This window comes from Centruroides vittatus, unplaced genomic scaffold (genome assembly GCF_030686945.1).
Source record: "Centruroides vittatus isolate TY-2023 unplaced genomic scaffold, ASM3068694v2 contig_341, whole genome shotgun sequence".
Classification (NCBI taxonomy): Eukaryota; Metazoa; Arthropoda; class Arachnida; order Scorpiones; family Buthidae; genus Centruroides; species Centruroides vittatus.
In genome coordinates this window covers 1,636,120-1,653,628 of record NW_027122166.1, presented here as the reverse complement: position 1 = coordinate 1,653,628, position 17,509 = coordinate 1,636,120, and the positions used below count along the sequence as shown (strand labels likewise).

The following is a 17,509-nucleotide window of genomic DNA, read 5'->3' as shown; positions in this document are numbered from 1 at the left end:
CAACCGTAAGTCATTTAAAATTTTGAACAGAGATGCTGGCTGCACGTTGAGATTTTGAATACACCCATTGTTCAGCTAGACGCGTGTGGTAATGCTCATGCGAGAAACAACGTCACACTGAGCAGGAAAACACATGGGTCGCCCTTTGTTTTTGTAAAATTAGCAGAGAAGTCACTTGGGCATGCTGATGAAATCTGAGGCAACCAACAAAAACCGATATAAATTTTTTGCAAAAAAAATTGATGAAAAATGAATCCAATGATAACCAAAGGCAATGAAAACCAAAGTATTACTGTAGCATATCCTAAAATAAACTACAATGATTTCCAAAAATTAAAGAAAAATCACAAGATTTCAAAAATTCATTCAAAAATAAACCAACTGCTACAAATTTGAGTATATTCTTAAATAAAAGGCATTGAACAAAACTGCAATATGCAAAATAGTGGCATTGCCATCGGAATGCATTATCTGCAAGTAGCATAAAAATGCATGTTTAAGAGTAAGAGTGTCAGTTATGCTGTGGTAGTGACATAAGAAATCTGAGATAGACAATTCATTACAATGACTTTGAAGCATTATTTGCTGCAAGAACTGCAACAAAGAGCCATTGGGAAATTAGAGGCACTTCAAAATCAGGCAAGTGGCTAGATACAGTAGAGAGTCAAAAATCGGAATCACTTGGGGACTGGGGTGGTTCAGATTAGTCATTTGTTCCGATTGCCAATTATGTACGAAAAAATATATTAACCTGTCCGATGTTCAAATTTTTCTCCGTTGCGTGTCACTTCGTGTTGAATTTTCGTCGATTTTAAGCCTAACAAAAATTTTTATAATAATAATCGAGGCTATCGTATCGTTAAAAATTATTTCTGCATTTTGTACAAACAAAATAAATATATTGAAGAATATAAAAACATGAAAATTATACTTTAGAAGTAAATCTAATATCAAAAACGTTCGATTCAGCACGACACAGTCCGACTGAAAATCGTGCCGATTACCGGCGATTCCGATTAACGACTCTCTACTGTAGTTAAATGTGAGTCCTTCTGTGGTTCATAGACTCTGGCAAGAATTTTGAACCACAGATTTGGCACCCAGAAAGTTCATCCAACAATAACCAAGAGTTATGTTAAGTGCTAATGACTGATATTTGCAGTTACGCACATGAAGGAAAATCTTAACCCCAACCCAATTTAGGTCTTCCCTTGCTATAGCCACTGAAGTCAATTAGGGTTTCTCCAATGGGATCCTGGCTATTTTTTAACCCGAGAAATATCCCAGGAAATCCAGCAAATTTCTTAAAAATTCACTTTTTTCTTATTTTGTGTTAAAGTTGAGGAAATTTTGCAAATAGTATAATTAACCCATAAACTGCCAGAATACATTTTGTATTTATTAATTTTACGCCTACTCATTAGTTTTTTAAAATTTTTACTTGTTATGGCATGTCACAGATTGTCAATAATCAATATGTAGCCTATTTATGACAAAATTCTGAAAATTCTTTACTTGTCAGAACCTGTAATATCTGGAATAATTGTGCTTATGCTATCTTAATTTTTAACCATGCCCAGTAGCTTCAATAACTGCATAACGCCAGATTGTGCAAATTGGGCAAGGATACAAACGAGTACAAAGTCTAAAAGTATGAAGTTTTTCATCGTAAACCTGATTATTAAAGACAAACAAACTGCCGAATTATTGGGCTATAAGTTTGATGCCACTATTAAAGCAGCCGAGGTATACAAAAATCAAGAATACTAGAGGACAAAAATCGTACTGCAACACATCTGGAAAACAAACTAGAAATCTTCCAGGCTACAGGTGAAAAAACACATATCAGTCTTCTCTTAAATGCATTAACGTCGATTCCACCCGCATAAATTAAATTGAAAAGGGCATTTTTGGTAGTAGAACCTTTTTTTAATAAAATAAGAATCAAATTGAGCGATTGGAGTATTGACCATGTCTGCATTTTAAAATTTTATTATAAAAATTAACAATAATATTTTGTATTATGTTTTATTTAAAAAACAAAAATTACATTCTAACTTAGAAGTTTGATCTAACTTCATTATTTTCTTTAAGTTTTCAATTCAATTCAAAGGCATTTTTGTTGTAAGCAGTTTCCAACAAACTTTAATAAACTTTTTCTATCTGTAGAAAATTTTTACGTAATTCAAAAGTCATTTTTTATACATATTTTACACAGCATTATTAATATTATGATTTTGGAGGTTGCAGGACATATTAAGTTACCCAGGACAAGAAAAAAACTGGGAAATGAGAATCCCTAGTGTCAACATCTACTGTGCACAGATGGCTTCATTAAGATGGTCTGTACATGAAGCAACCAGCCATTTGTGTGCTGCTCACCTCTCATCACAGAAGGGAGTGCTTGATGTGGGCACATCAACATTTCCATTAGACTGCAGATCAATGGAGAGCTGTTCTCTTCATGGATGAGTCCAGGTTTAGCTTGAAAAGCAATAGCAGATATTTTTTGATTTGGAGAGAAACTGGAACACATTATAATTCATCAAACATCCATGAAAGAGATTCATATGGAGGAGGCAGTGTGTGTTTGGGGTGGCATCTCTCTGAGTGGGAGCACAGACCTCCACATCTTTCCATGTAAAACCGTGACTGCTCAAAATGTATAGGAGATGACATTTTGATGCCTATGTGCACTCTTATGCCGGTGCAATAGGTGATAATTTCATCCTACAAGATGATAACTCTAGACCACACAGGGATCATATCATGGAAGGTTACCTTTAACACCAAACAATTCAGCACTTGGAATGGCCAGCTCGATCTCTGAACTTGAATCCCATTGAGCATGTCTCGGATGCTCTTAGGAAATGTACTGCTGCTCTAGATTCTCATCCTCAGACTGTTGCCAGGATTAGTGCAGCTTTACAAGAACAATGGTTCTCACTTCCTACTGACCTCATAGACTGAATAATTGACAGCATCACACATCAATGTATAAGTGCTGTATCGCTGCTTGGGGTAATCAAACTTCATAGACACTTTACCTATACCAAACCGACATATCCAATTTCTCAATTTCATACATGTTCTAATTACTATAACATCATAATTGTCCTGTAATTTGTTTTCATGTTATTTTACACCTTTCTGTGTGTTGTATACTTTTTCTCAAGTTCATTAAAATCAGCATTTAACTTCTTGAGTTATTGCAATTTTTGTGATTTTTCCTTAATTTTTGGAAACCAGAGTAAGTTAAAAGTAACTTAAAAGAACTTCACTTATTGTAACTAGTTTTGATATTATTATATTAAAGCTAACAAGAATTTTTTATATTATATCTTAATGTCATCATTGACTAACATCAAATGAAGTACAGTGAAAACTGCTTAGGCGATCACCTGCATTCGACGAGCATCTGTCAAAATGGGCAAAAATTTCTGGCACGGAATAGTTTATACATAGTCTTTGTATAAGTTACTTGTCTTAAACGACCACCTGTGTAACGCGACCGCAGGCATAAATTTTTGGTCCCAAACAACATACAACAACAGTAATAAGCAGCCACTTCCGTGAATATATCTATTATAAACTATTATTCGAACCCATCTCAACAATGTTCCCCCTGCCTAGTATAATGAATTAACTCTTGTTCGAACCCATTTCGGGCACTTCTCCCACCCTTGAAATTAGGTGGAAGTGTTAATGAATTAGTCTAGCAACAAAGGAAATTCATTTCAGTTTGTTCCAAATTGTCTGAAAACGATAGAAATGCCAAGTGCTGTCATTAGAAGATAGTGTTAAAATTATCAGAGAAAGTGAAAATGGTTTATCACAATGGCAATTAGTGGCAAACTTTAACTGTGGAAAACGCAATTTATTGTACTGTAGACCTACAGTAATTTCCTTAGGGGTATAAAAATATTGTACATAATCCAATTAATTGGCTGATCTCATCGTTTGATTAAATTTATTTTTTTCATGCTCATATACAGTATGTGTGTGATAAATAGTTTCTGTATCAACCTACCTTATTTCCACGATATTTTTAGAATAATAATATCCAAGTAACTTTCGCACACAAAATATTTAAAAAAAATAAATAAATAAATAAAAAAAATAAATGCATTAATGCAAAAATCAGTTTTACAAGCAACCTTCCTTTTTTAATTCCGCGATTATCCAATGACAATCACAGAATATAGTGAAATCGCATTAAAAAAATAATAAAATAGTTTTATTATTAATTAATAATTTTTCTTATTGTATTTAAGAAAGTATTAAATATTAAAAAAATACAGTATTTTTGAAGTTAAAATAAGATTAAACTAACCAAAACCAAAGAGATGGAGAGATACAATGTGCTTGTATATTGATGAAGTAATACACATAACTGAGGAGCAAACGAAAAGAACCAAGTTAAATTAATTAAGTCAGGAAAAAGAAAGTGTGCATTATAATTGAGAAAATGCGAGTATTGTATTAATCTTCAAAATATTGGTATTAAATCTGTTTTATAAAATTACGATGACTCCTGTAAATCGAGTTATCTGATAAAAATAAAATACAATATCAATACAGCTCTATTGTTGAAAAAATTTACGTATTTTTGCTCACCTCAAGTTTTGCTTACTAGAAATGGTTAAAAAGTGTGCAAAAGAAATACGGAAATACGGCACCACCTGTGATGGACAACCACCTATCTAAAAGACCACTTTTTGAAGGAACCGTGGGTAGTCACCATAGACAGGTTTTACTGTACTATTAATTAATAAATCAAGTTGCACATTTAATATTAATCAGTCAATAAAACTAGAATATCCACAAATTGTAGTTTTATTTACTTATCTCATTTATTTATCATTCAGTTGTTACTATCATTATAAGCAAATACCAAAATGATTACAATAAGCAGATTTTACTGTATAATTGTGTTATTCTACAATTAAAAGTTTTGTGATTGTTTTGAACTGACTGCATTTTTAATATATTTTTCGGTCTAATTTATTTATTAAATTAATAATTAATAAAACTATATTAAATTTTGTTTTACATCTTATATCAATGTAATACCAAAAACAACTAAGTAAATAATGTGAGAAAAACAACTAAATATAATTTAATAAGTGTTAAATAATGTATATTATAAATATATTCATTATTAATTTAATGATATTCAAACTATACTTCAGAGCAACATGTTTTCAATTTTGCAAGATCATTTAATATATCAGGAATTTATTTTTTATAAAGATTTTTAATTTATATTGCATTAGGTTTTATGTTTACATAGGGAAAAAAATTATACTTTTAAAAAGTTATGCATATTTAACATTTTGTATTTAATTTTAACTATTATGAAATTCAATCTGTAAATAAAATTCAGTAAGAATTATTTCAAGGATGAAGAAAGTTTGAAGATCACTGGTGGAAATAATTTCAAAATTTCATGACTATTATAGAAACTATAAATTCTGTATGATAATGATATTTTAAAAATATCTTACTTTTTATTTTATTTTTTCTTTTTATCTATCTGCGTTACCTGAATGTGATGGTGCTATTCCATCTTTTTTTTCATCACAAATATCTTTACATCCTAATTTATCTTGTTTTCCACTTGTTGATTGATCACCCAGACTACTTGAAGACTGTGATGATTCAAAACCTAACCTCTGATTTCCTCTCTGAGACGTTTCCTGAGGTTGTTTAGTTGCTGCTTCTAACAACCAGCGTATATTTAAAGTTTCTAATAACTGTGTTGTATTTGAATCAACCTGAAAATTCAAACAATTTTTATAAGTTTGGAAATCAACTACGAATAATTTCTTAATAAATTTTACATAAATATAATTTAATAATATATTGTACTTAGTAATCCTACTACTCTCTTGTAATGCTTCACAGGTATTTTAAGTATACAAGTATCATAAATAAAAGGCCCAACTTATTAAATTACATAAAAAGTTATAGCTGACAAATTTTAAAAATTTCAATTCTATAATGTTATAAAATTGCAATATATAGAAATACTGAAGAAATGTAATTTAAAAAAACTTATACACACACACATAAATAGTATTTTCATTATAGTTGGCTGAGAACTACTTAATTTTTTAAAACTTTTAAAAATGGTTATAGAATAAACTTTCAAACAATATTATCAATTTTATTCTTCTATATCCTGTAGTACCCTGTAGTATTTGAGTTTATGTGCCTGTTTTCTGTTTCATCCAGTGGCCAACTGTTTGGGACTTTTTATGCTGTTTACTTTTAAACTTGTGTGGAATGGCAGTGGGGCTTGAAAAGAATGAAGGACAGAAGAGCATTAGTGTGGACAATGTTGCCATGTGTGGATACAACTCTGGTTTAGTATAAAAAGGTATTCATCATGCATTTAGATTATGTATTATAAATATTTTAAATTACTGAAATGTTTATTTATCATTTCATTATGTTGTTGGAAAAAGTTACAAAAATGTTTGTAATCATTTACAATTATCATTGATGAATTTTCTTTATAAACAGTTAAAACTGATTCTTTGACATGGAAATAATTGCTGGAGGTTGCAAACAAAATCCGATTAGAATGATATTAACCAAATTATATCTTGTTTATAAACCTATGGTAAAATTAGTTTTGTTATTACTTTCCAGACATTCCAGACTGTTATATATAACAGAGAGAAAGTATGGCAATCAGTCCATACCAAAAAATGACCTCCATAGATTTTTACACTTTTGGACTTGAAACCTTGATACATTGAGAGAAGCAAAAATAAGAGGTTTGTGTATTAGGGGATTGATGCTATTAAATTTTGATGGTTAATGGTCAAGGGAATGGGGAGATAAAGAGGGTCATATCATATCTTGAGTAGGATCTGACTTAACTTTTCAACAGTGGAACAGTCAGATGTGGTGCTACCACTTAGTTGTGGAGAAGAAATGTGGGAAATTTCTGAAGTATTTTTTCACGCGTTTTTACTCATTACCGTTTCGGAAAAAGATTTTGTAAACAGTTTTGTCTAGTAAAGAAAAGCCTTTTTTTATTGTTACACAATTCATTTTTTATGTGAATTTTTTTTGCGGTAGTTTTTGGCAATACCTCCAAAAGAATTTAGCGAATATATACATCCCTCATCCCTGCCACACAATCGCCCTTGACGAATATATTTGTCGCTCACTGCTGAGTGGTTAATGATGATTTTCTCATTATTAGCATTTACAATTTTTTTAAAAATAAAATCCATCCCTATCCTCAAAATTAAGTTTTTTTGCCATTTTATAATAATTAAAAATATAAAATGTCTTAACAGATGGTGCAACCAAATGTTGCTGGCGTCCAAATTATTTATTTATTTTCATTTTAATAAAAGACTGCACATAGTAAAAACTAAAAAGCAACAGAAAGAAATACTTTTATGACAATAAAAACCTTAGATTATAATTAATTTTAAGTGCTTATTATAATGTTGAAAACAATACACAATTTTTGGATTTAAAAAAATCTTCCTATTTGACACTGATACTTGTTAATAATTTACTATTATTATTAAAAAGTAATCAAGAATAGTAAATATTATTAAACAATTGCATTTAAAACAAAGAAAAATAATTATTTTTATATTTGAATTACAAAATTCAAAGTATCAAATTAATAATGATTAACTTAAACAACTTCAAGAAAATTCACTGATGTAGGAGACATTTTGAAGACTCCAATTTTATAACTCCTTGAATTAATAAATGATTTAAAACATTTCTCTACTTCATAATATATTAATATCATTTGCAAACAAAACACTATGTATTTGAAAAAGTGAAATCTTAATTATTTTTTAATTCTTTAAATGGTTATAAATGTGAAAATATTACTCAATTTAAAAACAAATAATCAGGAAAATCACCTATTCAAAAAGTTTGTAAATCCCACAATGTAACAGCAAAAGTGCATGTATCACAGTTAAAAATGAACTAGTTTTATCAATGTATTAAGTGCACTTAGATGAAATAAGCAAATAAATATTTTCATGAAAATAATAATAATTTATTAATTGATAAGATTGCAATATCCTACCTTTACATTAAGAAGACTAGCAAGTTGTCCAATATTTAGACCTTGTTGCTTTTGGAAAGTATTTATAACAGCCTTAAGATTATCATCAAACTGAATTTGTGATGATTGACTACAACCTTCAGTATTTACATCTTGACCAGTGGATTTTTTCAATTCCTCCTTTCCTGTTGCTGGTTCTTGGGAATATCATGTAATTAATATCATTATATGCAAATAAGAAAAAATTATTTTTTATCAATATCTACTTTCATATTTTAGAATAGTTTAGTGTTATAATATTAACAATAATGCATTGATAAATTATTATTTTCGAAAAATCACTCGTGAAATATGTATATTTTTTAAATACGCTTTTCATATTTAATAAAAAAAAAAAACAAAAATGGATTATATATAAATTGAAAACCTTTGACAGTTCACACAGAATTTGTAATTACAAAATTAAATTTCAATTTAATTTTAATCAGCATTTTGCTACAAGTACTAATATTTACCTATTTTATAGTATTTTCATCATAACAAGATTCCAACCTGACGAGAGGACCATCAACAGTGCAGGATAATATGTCATGGTTGGAGAGTATGAAAAACAAAGCCTCATCCACCCCCTCACACTTCTGATACGACATCATTACTTTATTTTAAGATATTTATAAAGCGTTTAATTTTATTCTAAAATAAGTTCTGATGTTTTAAAATTTTCACCTGAAACCAATTATTAAAATCTTACCCATGGGCTTTGCCCACTTGTTAAAAAATTTAATGTCAATTCTGATGCCACCATTTCTATTTTTTCTTCTTTTGTGACAGAAAAACTTATTGTGATGATTTTAAGCTATGCATTTTTTGTATGTAGAATAGATTAATTTTATAAATTTAACTATATTAAGAAATTAAATATATAAATATAAAAAATCTACTTTATTGTAAAGTTCTTGAAATTTTAAACATCTGTTAATAAATTATTTTATAATTGATTTTTAAAATAAATTTATATCTCTATCTAATACAATAAAATTTGTATAACTGATGGAATCTACCATTTTGTTTAGGTCATTCACACACTACATGGTCTTTTTATTTGAGCATTTCTATCCAGTGTGTCAATCGTGATTCCAAAAGAACTTGTGTCCTTTTTAGATGTGAGCATGAGTCACTTTTTGACAGGCATTCAGCACAACCATGCAACTTGATTGTGTACAAAAACAATTTTTAGAGAGACCCTCAAATTAGTGAGTGCTTCCAATTTGCAAGAGGAATAACATTTTATGAGATTTTTATTTTACAATCAAATTTATTTTTATTCACCATAATGTAAATTTTATTATGTTACAGTGTGAAAATAAAACTATATCAAGTTCTTCAAATATCTTTCTTATTGCTAATTTTAAGGATTACTTACAAAATTAAAGTTGTGTCATCTATGTATATATTATTTCTTTAAGTTTTCTGCCAAAATTTTTTATATTTTTATTTTACATCATGACATTAAAAAATTGGGAATCACTGGTCTAAGGTGTCTGTTATTAAAAACGTTTATCAAATTTTAATAAGAAAATTTCAGAAAGTTTAATCACTTTTTCTGTGAATGTGTAGCCACCCATACCTAGTTTAGAAATAACTTGCTTCCATTTTTAATGACAGAAGCTTGGATAAAGGCTGGCCTCAGAAGTGTAAAATGCAATGCAAATATGTCAGAGTAAGAATGTTAATGCTGTGTACATTTGACATCCTATTGTTCACACACAAATAGAAAAGATATGCTGGTATAAAACTCTACCTACAACTAGATGACATATGATTATTATTATAGTTGCAAAATATTTTTATACAAAGGAAAGGAATTGTTTCTTATTTCTTCTAAAACAATTCATTGTTGAATGCATATACATTGTTTTTGTAAACGATGTACTTCGTATCCATACTGTCTAGCATAACAACCTCTACCTCTAGTTTAACTGGCAGATTTGTTGGCATACTTATATGCTAAGTAAAAAAAGAAATTTCAACTTCAACACTGTATTTAGCAGGGATGGGCAACCTTTATCTATGTAAGGGCTGCATTTTAAGACTTTTGAACTGATGCAGACTGCATACAAGAGAAAGAAAAAAAAATGTTGGTAAATCAGATTTATTTATTCATATATAATTATAAATTAGCATAGCTATACTTAATTTAGTTTCTAGAATTGATGTAAATGTAATATATTGGAAATATTTGGTTAAATATTCGTCACTGCTAGTTTTAGATTAGTATTGATGTGTCTGTAGCCGGTTTCTTGTTTTAATTTTTACTAAATTCATTGTGAAAAAACTATTCACAAACACAAGTTGTAGAAAATAACATTTGAATTTTTGTTGAATACTTCCTTAAGCTGGGAAATTGATATATTTATTCATATTTTGTGAGACACGGGCCACGGGTTGCCTATCCCTGGTATTAAGTATTATTTCTAGATTCTGTAGCATGTAATTTTTCCTGTTGATTATATTTTATTTACATTATTTCTGACAAACACTGTTTCTGAAAAAAATTATCATCAGTTTTAAATTATAGAGTTCAATTAATTACATGAAAAAAAAAATCAATTAACCAAAAAATGAAATCAACAAAATTGCAATATTTCATAATTTTATGATTACGATTCATATTTTTGATATTTCCACAATTATTCACATTATTGATATAAATAACAAGTAATAAAATGACAAAGTCATCATTAAGTGTTCCAAAATTAACTTTTTAATATGCAATTAATTATATTGGTTTTATTACAAGATGAACCAATTCATGATGGGCTACAATGGTCAGACTTTCTGGCTGTTATGTACACAATATTTTCTGCAAATCCCCATACTTTCAGACATCTGACCAAAAAAAAAAAAAAATAAAATAAAATGAAATTCCATGGACATGTGTTGGTGTCTATTTTATTTAAAGTGGTGAAAGGTCAAGAGGAAAGTAGAGGAGTTATATGTCATATCTTCAGTGGGGTGGGATCTAATGACAATTTTACTTGTTACTAGCATTTACAACTTTTTTAAAAATAAAACTCATCTCTATCCTCAAAATTAAACTTTTTCCCATTTTATATTAATTAATAATATAAGTTATTTCTTTTAAAAACAAAATCTCATCAGATGGCACCACAGACAATTTGAATTTTGTGTTTGTTTTTTTCACTGGGAAAGTTACAAATCATTGCTGGATATTTGATTATAAGAGGGATTCAGTCAAAATACAATTTATTGTCATAATATAATTAAACTATTACTCCTTAGTGAGCCTTAACATATCAGAAAAATCTAGAACAGATTTCAACTGTTATGTCTTAACGTTAGAACCCATCATTGTATACTATGAGATCAAATGCAGTAAATTATTCATATAAAAGCCACTATTAATGAGTAATTTCTAATGTTATCTATCATCAAAATTTTATCGTAACAAAAGATATTTCCTATTATTTATAAAGATTAAATTTTAATTTGCACTTTTATCATGTTATGAGGTAAGTATTATAAAAACAAAAAAAGCCAAAATTAGATTCAAATAAGAAACTGTTATTTCAAATTTACCTATCTAGCTATAAATCTGTTTTTCAAATGTAAATTCGTGAAAAAATAAATTCATGTCAATTAATAATAAATTTTTAAAATTATAGTATAAAGAAAATTTGTGAAATAAAAAATGATAAAATGTTTTTTGTATTAAAATAGAATATAACAAAAAAAGTTTATTTTTTATGCCCAAATATTAATGGTGACAGTTTTAATGTAACTGATTTATTTATTCATTACATCTTACTTTAAGTGCAAAAAACATCAAAACTTTGTTTTAAGTATAAATAATTTAATCAAAATATAATACAAATTAGTATGTTCTGGTGACATTTCTTAACTTAAAAAATCTTAAATTTGTCTTTTACCTCTGACATCACCATAGTTTGATACTTTTTCATTTTCTACTGTACTATCGGTTCCTCCAGACCAGCTTTCACTTGCGGGTCCACGATTACGTCGATTCACTGGCTGACTTGGTTGTGTAAGATTATTACTTATGGGCCCAGAAGACATGTCAGATGGTTGATTTGCCATCATATTTGGATTTATTCCAGCAGCTATAGCTTCTTGCTCCAGCCTCATTTGTCGTCTTCTTCTCTTTGACCACATTTCATGACAATCTTGCCAATGTGGCAAACTAAAATTGGGCAATGTCTAATTAATATTTATTATGTATTATAATAAAATTAATGTTATAACAAGTTAAAAATACATCATTTGTAAAAAACTTCTATGTAATAAATTCATTAAAATTATACATTTTGACTGCTTTGATACAATAGTTTATGAAAACTAATTAAATGGTTATATATTTGAAATTTTGATATAATCTAAAAACAGAATTCCAAACCTTTAAACTAGTCTAAGAAAGAAAAATTCAAGTCCATAATTGTTAAATCTGTAATTGTTGTATAATTATATTTAATAATTAAGTTATGACAATTATGCACATTAAAAAGTTAAAATTAATTGAAATTAGATTGTGTCATTTGTTTCTTGGTTTTAAATTGTACTGGTTAGCAATATTTATGATGATTTAAATTGCCCAAACATAAAAATATAATTCTAAAAGAAATACTTAACATGAAATCTATTCAATATGTCTTATAATGAACTTTGAAGAGTGCAAAAATTATTTAGATAAAAATATAACAAAATACATATAAGTTTAAATTTAAACAGTGCATATATATATAAATATTTAATAATGCAAAATTTAAATGTATTAGAAATCAAAAAAAAATAATTTTCCCTGTACTGGAATAAAGAAAGATTTTTCATAACAGAAGTTTTATTTGGATATCTTTGGTATGTGTCAAGTAATTCTTAGCTCATGACAAATATTTAAATCTTAAAATTTTTTATAATAAACTTTAATTCTTAAAAATTAGTTATAAAATCCTATTCAATACTTTATGAAAATGCATTAAAAGCTAAATTATACATACTCTGGAGGTTCCATACATTCTGGATGAATATCTTTTAACCAAGGACATTTCAAGGCACTCTCAGCAGTAATTCTTTTTTCTGGATCCAATTCTAACATTTGGTCTAATAAATCTAAGGCAGGTGGTGGCATTCTAAAATAATTATTGCATTGATTAATATACATTGATATATGAAACATAAAAAGCATTTCAGTAGATGATAATTTCATGAATTGACATTAAGTCTACAATAAGACTCAAAAAACAATATATAGAGAATAATTTCTTTATTAACTTTTATTATAATAATAAATCTTTGAATGCTGGATTAAATGGTGATAATTTATATATATATTCGTAGTATACATCATCAACTTTTTTAAATTTTTACTTTGAAGAAATGAAAACAATTATTATACTGAAATTTGATGCAAAATAGACAAAATAAAATGGGAAACTACCAAAAAAACCTGAAACACACCTTACAAAAAGTTAATTGGCTAATAGTTTTCAGCTAATCATTTTATTTAAACTCTCAGATGTTATGCAGTTTCTACTAAATCTATTAGTTACAGAAGATCCATTAGGCCCATTTTTTAATTTGAAATTGTGTAAACATTGCCTCAAAATACCTTTTCCAACAATTGTCTAGTTTCTAGCCATGTAAAACATTTTTAGTTAGGCAATAATACAATTTTTAAAATTACTTTTATGTAATTTGATCCGAAATATTAAAAAATACACTGAAATCTCAATATCCATCTAAAGTGATTGATTACACTAACTTCAATTTGTTAGCAAAATGAAGTTAGTGTTCCATTTGAAAATCAGAGAAGAAAGAAAAATCTATTACTGTAAAAAAAGTGAAAAAAATAAAGACCTGTACTACAACCCTCCAAAAATAAACAAAAAAGAAAATATGATCTCTCATCTGTAAAGTTTTTGTTTCATCTTTCTGAAAGGTGTTTGTTCTTTACTTACAATTATTTTTGTAAAATGTTATTTCAACAAGCAACATTCCTTTAACAAAAGAGAACATCAAAATCTTTACAATGTTTTATATAAAAGTAAGTAAAAATTTTGAAGAATCATTATTATGACTAATGAATTCTTGACAAGATATCACATGATTAAATCGAAAATGCTATGATATATCGTTGATAAATTTCTATATTAAATCAATATTTTACATTTTGAATGGTTTGTATCTTTGTAATAATTTTTAAAAGTTTTATTGTCTTATATTGCTCTACCTGTCTTGCACATAACAAACCAACACAATTAAATTCAATGGAATTTGTGTTTAATCAATAGTCTTACTTTGCATTCATACTCACTAATACCACAAAAATATTTATATATGCACCTTATTTCAAATTATAATTAAAAGCATTAAATAAAATTCTCAATTGTATATAATTTATGCTATTCATTTATATTATGTAAAGTATTTTTTACATAGAATACTAACATACATGTGAGAACCCAGGCTAAATAAAAAAAAATTACTTAAATAATTTTGCAAAAAATTTTTCCCCCACGATAGCAGTAAGTGATCCCATTTTCCCACAGACTTGCTTCCTTGTGCAGAGATGACACATTTCCTGACTGACTGTATTGGGAAAATAACAAAAAAAAAAATTATTGATTTAACTAGTCAACATTGCCTAAAAAGGGCATTGAAATTGGGAGAATAATCCCAAATAAAAGAAAAAGGGATTGATGATGACGGTTCGTTCGTCTCTCATTAAGAGTTAGTCGACATTGAGTGTTTGCCGCTGACAGCCAGTGACCAGAATCATACCCTTCCAGAACAGTCTTTCCTATGAGATGAATAGCCTGTGCAAGTGTGTGAACTCCTCAACAAACCTACCAATCAGGACATATTACAAGCCAATCAAGTGTCTGACCTCAAAGGAAACCCAACGACTACAGGTATTTATCATCGCATGCCCAAGTGTAAACTCTCTCTCGTGCCTAAAAAATTACTAATGTTATGTGTAATTTTAGCTGTAAATATAATGTGTTAAATAAATGAGTATTTGTTATGATAATTCTGTAGTGTTCCTTTCAGACGCATACTGTCTCACAGTCTCCTCCACCCTAAATCTGACTACCTACAGACATGACCGCTTGTGCATAAAATGAAACATAATCGCCATCACAATTTCTGTGTCCCTTCAGACACAGTGGTATCAGTCTTGACGCAGTGCCAATCCTTCAGTCACAGACAACTTTAAATCAGTATGTGCATATATTGAAATGCGTTAAATTTTACTATTAAAATTATACATGAATTAATTGAAAGAGAAATAAAATATGTAAAAATGTTAATAAATAGAGCAAATATTGACTGCGATGTCATGAACACCTTGAAGTTGTAGCATGCACCCAATAGCTACATCATTAGCAATGTTTTTATATAGAACATTGCCTATGTTAGTAATTGTGGCAGGGTCTCTTTCAAATCCTGGCACTTTATTTCTCAGAAAGTGTTTGTATAGTTAAAGAATGGTAAATGCATGTCATCTGGGTTGAAAAGTTAGTATTGCAAACATTTTTTCAATTTTTTTAATGAAATTTTAAATATAAGTTGAAAAATATATACTGTGGGTCCTGAGACCCTGCATGACTCCTGAGGGGTTAATTTAAGCATATAAGTAATTTTTAAATTATTAAGAAATGATTTAAAATTACTAACATCCTTAAAAGATAGTTTAAAATTTGATAACAACTCAAGGGTAATTAATTTTACAAACACTTATATTAACATTGAAAACTTAAATGTTTTGTTTCTTCCTTTTCAAATTTGAAGTAAAGCATTATAAATATAATTTTTCAGTTTAAAAATTTCTGGTAATAATTATATAAATAAAGTAACCACATTCATTCCAGGAAGAAATCATATTAACAAATAAATTTAGATAACTGAAACTATAATCACTTTTATAATTTTTTTTTAACTATAAAATTCCAAAGTTACATGATATATAAATACTCATATTTTGCATATTTTAGATTTTACTTGCACTTCATGCAAGTAAAATCTAAAATATATTTTTTAAACACAATGAAATAAGACAAAACATATCAGGCTTAATTTTAAGAAGTCATTTATTTTAACATTGACTACTTCCAAGAGATTAATTTATCACCATTATAGCATTCAAATTACAATTACATATAATGAATATGAGGAAAACAGCTGAAATTGTTTCCTCCTTTAAATTTAGCCTTTAAGAATCAAATTTTCTTTATAAGTTTCTCTTTTAAGTTGTTCATTTTTTCAAATGTTAAAATTCTAAATGTTAAAAAAAATGAAATTATATATTTCCTATAATCACTTGAAAGCATTCAATATAAAAATAAATTATTTTTAAAAATTCAATCTGAGATGTTTCATGTGTAAAAAGAATGAATTCTATAAAAATTAAACTTATCATTTATTATTTAAACATTTATAACAATCTAACAAAGCCAACTGAGTGAATTACTTACAAAGAGAATTCATCTCTTATCTTTCTTCTGTATGGCTTTTTAGGTTTGAAAGTATGCCAATGTGGTAAATGTATTACTTTAGGCCATACAGCAGGACATGGAGTACCACAAATATAACTAATCCTTTCCAGCTGGGCCATTTCTTGGTTTGCCTGGAATATTGGCTTCTTTGTGAATAATTCACCAAGAATGCACCTGAAAGACAAACAATTATCTATAATTTACCATAATTTTGATATATATATATTTTTTCATATATGTAAAAATTTAATTACCCACAACTCCAGACATCTATGGCTGGTCCATACCTCTCCTCACCTAAAAGTAATTCAGGTGGACGATACCATAGTGTAATAACTTTATTTGTATATGGTCTCATTTTATCGTCGGCACTATATAACCGGGCTAAACCAAAATCAGCCAACTTAATTTGACCCCTAATAGAAAAGTAATTTAATAGATGTATGTCAGAATTAAAATAAACAATTCTATTTATTTTACATTATTATTATTATCAGGTGTTTCTAACATAAATAATTAATTTTCTTTTTTTGCATTGTACAGTTTCTCGTACTTCTTACCTATTATTCATAAGTATATTGGAACATTTAATATCACGATGAAGAAAATTCTTTTGATGACAATAATTTAAACCATCTAGTAACTGTTTCATAAATGATGCAATATGTTCTTTTGTAAAGTCTACCAATCCTGACTCCAGCAGCCCCATTAAATCATGATCCATATATTCAAACACTAAATAAAATGCACCTAAAAATACAAAATAATAATAATTTGAAAAACATCAGTACTTTTAATGAAAGACCTTTTTACACACAAATAATAATTATTAAATAAATATAAAATGATTAAAATGCAACACATGATTTATTTTGCTGTTTTAACTTACCAGTGTATATGGATATGTAATACTTGGTTGAAG

The 17,509-nt window shown here is 28.0% G+C and overlaps 1 protein-coding gene across 4 annotated transcripts in view; it reads right to left on the bottom strand.

The window, feature by feature from the left end:
* Cdk12 (Cyclin-dependent kinase 12) overlaps window positions 1-17,509 on the bottom strand; it is a 90,228-nt gene that overhangs the window by 16,266 nt on the left and 56,453 nt on the right. For all 4 annotated transcript variants that reach the window (XM_067268880.1, XM_067268883.1, XM_067268881.1 and 1 more), the window contains exons 6-12: window positions 17,148-17,337; window positions 16,842-17,003; window positions 16,567-16,761; window positions 13,090-13,221; window positions 12,007-12,278; window positions 8,078-8,253; window positions 5,546-5,777 (exon numbers count right to left, since the gene is read on the bottom strand). In XM_067268880.1, coding sequence (XP_067124981.1) covers window positions 5,546-5,777; window positions 8,078-8,253; window positions 12,007-12,278; window positions 13,090-13,221; window positions 16,567-16,761; window positions 16,842-17,003; window positions 17,148-17,337 — 1,359 coding nt within the window. The remainder of the gene's footprint in view (window positions 1-5,545; window positions 5,778-8,077; window positions 8,254-12,006; window positions 12,279-13,089; window positions 13,222-16,566; window positions 16,762-16,841; window positions 17,004-17,147; window positions 17,338-17,509) is intronic.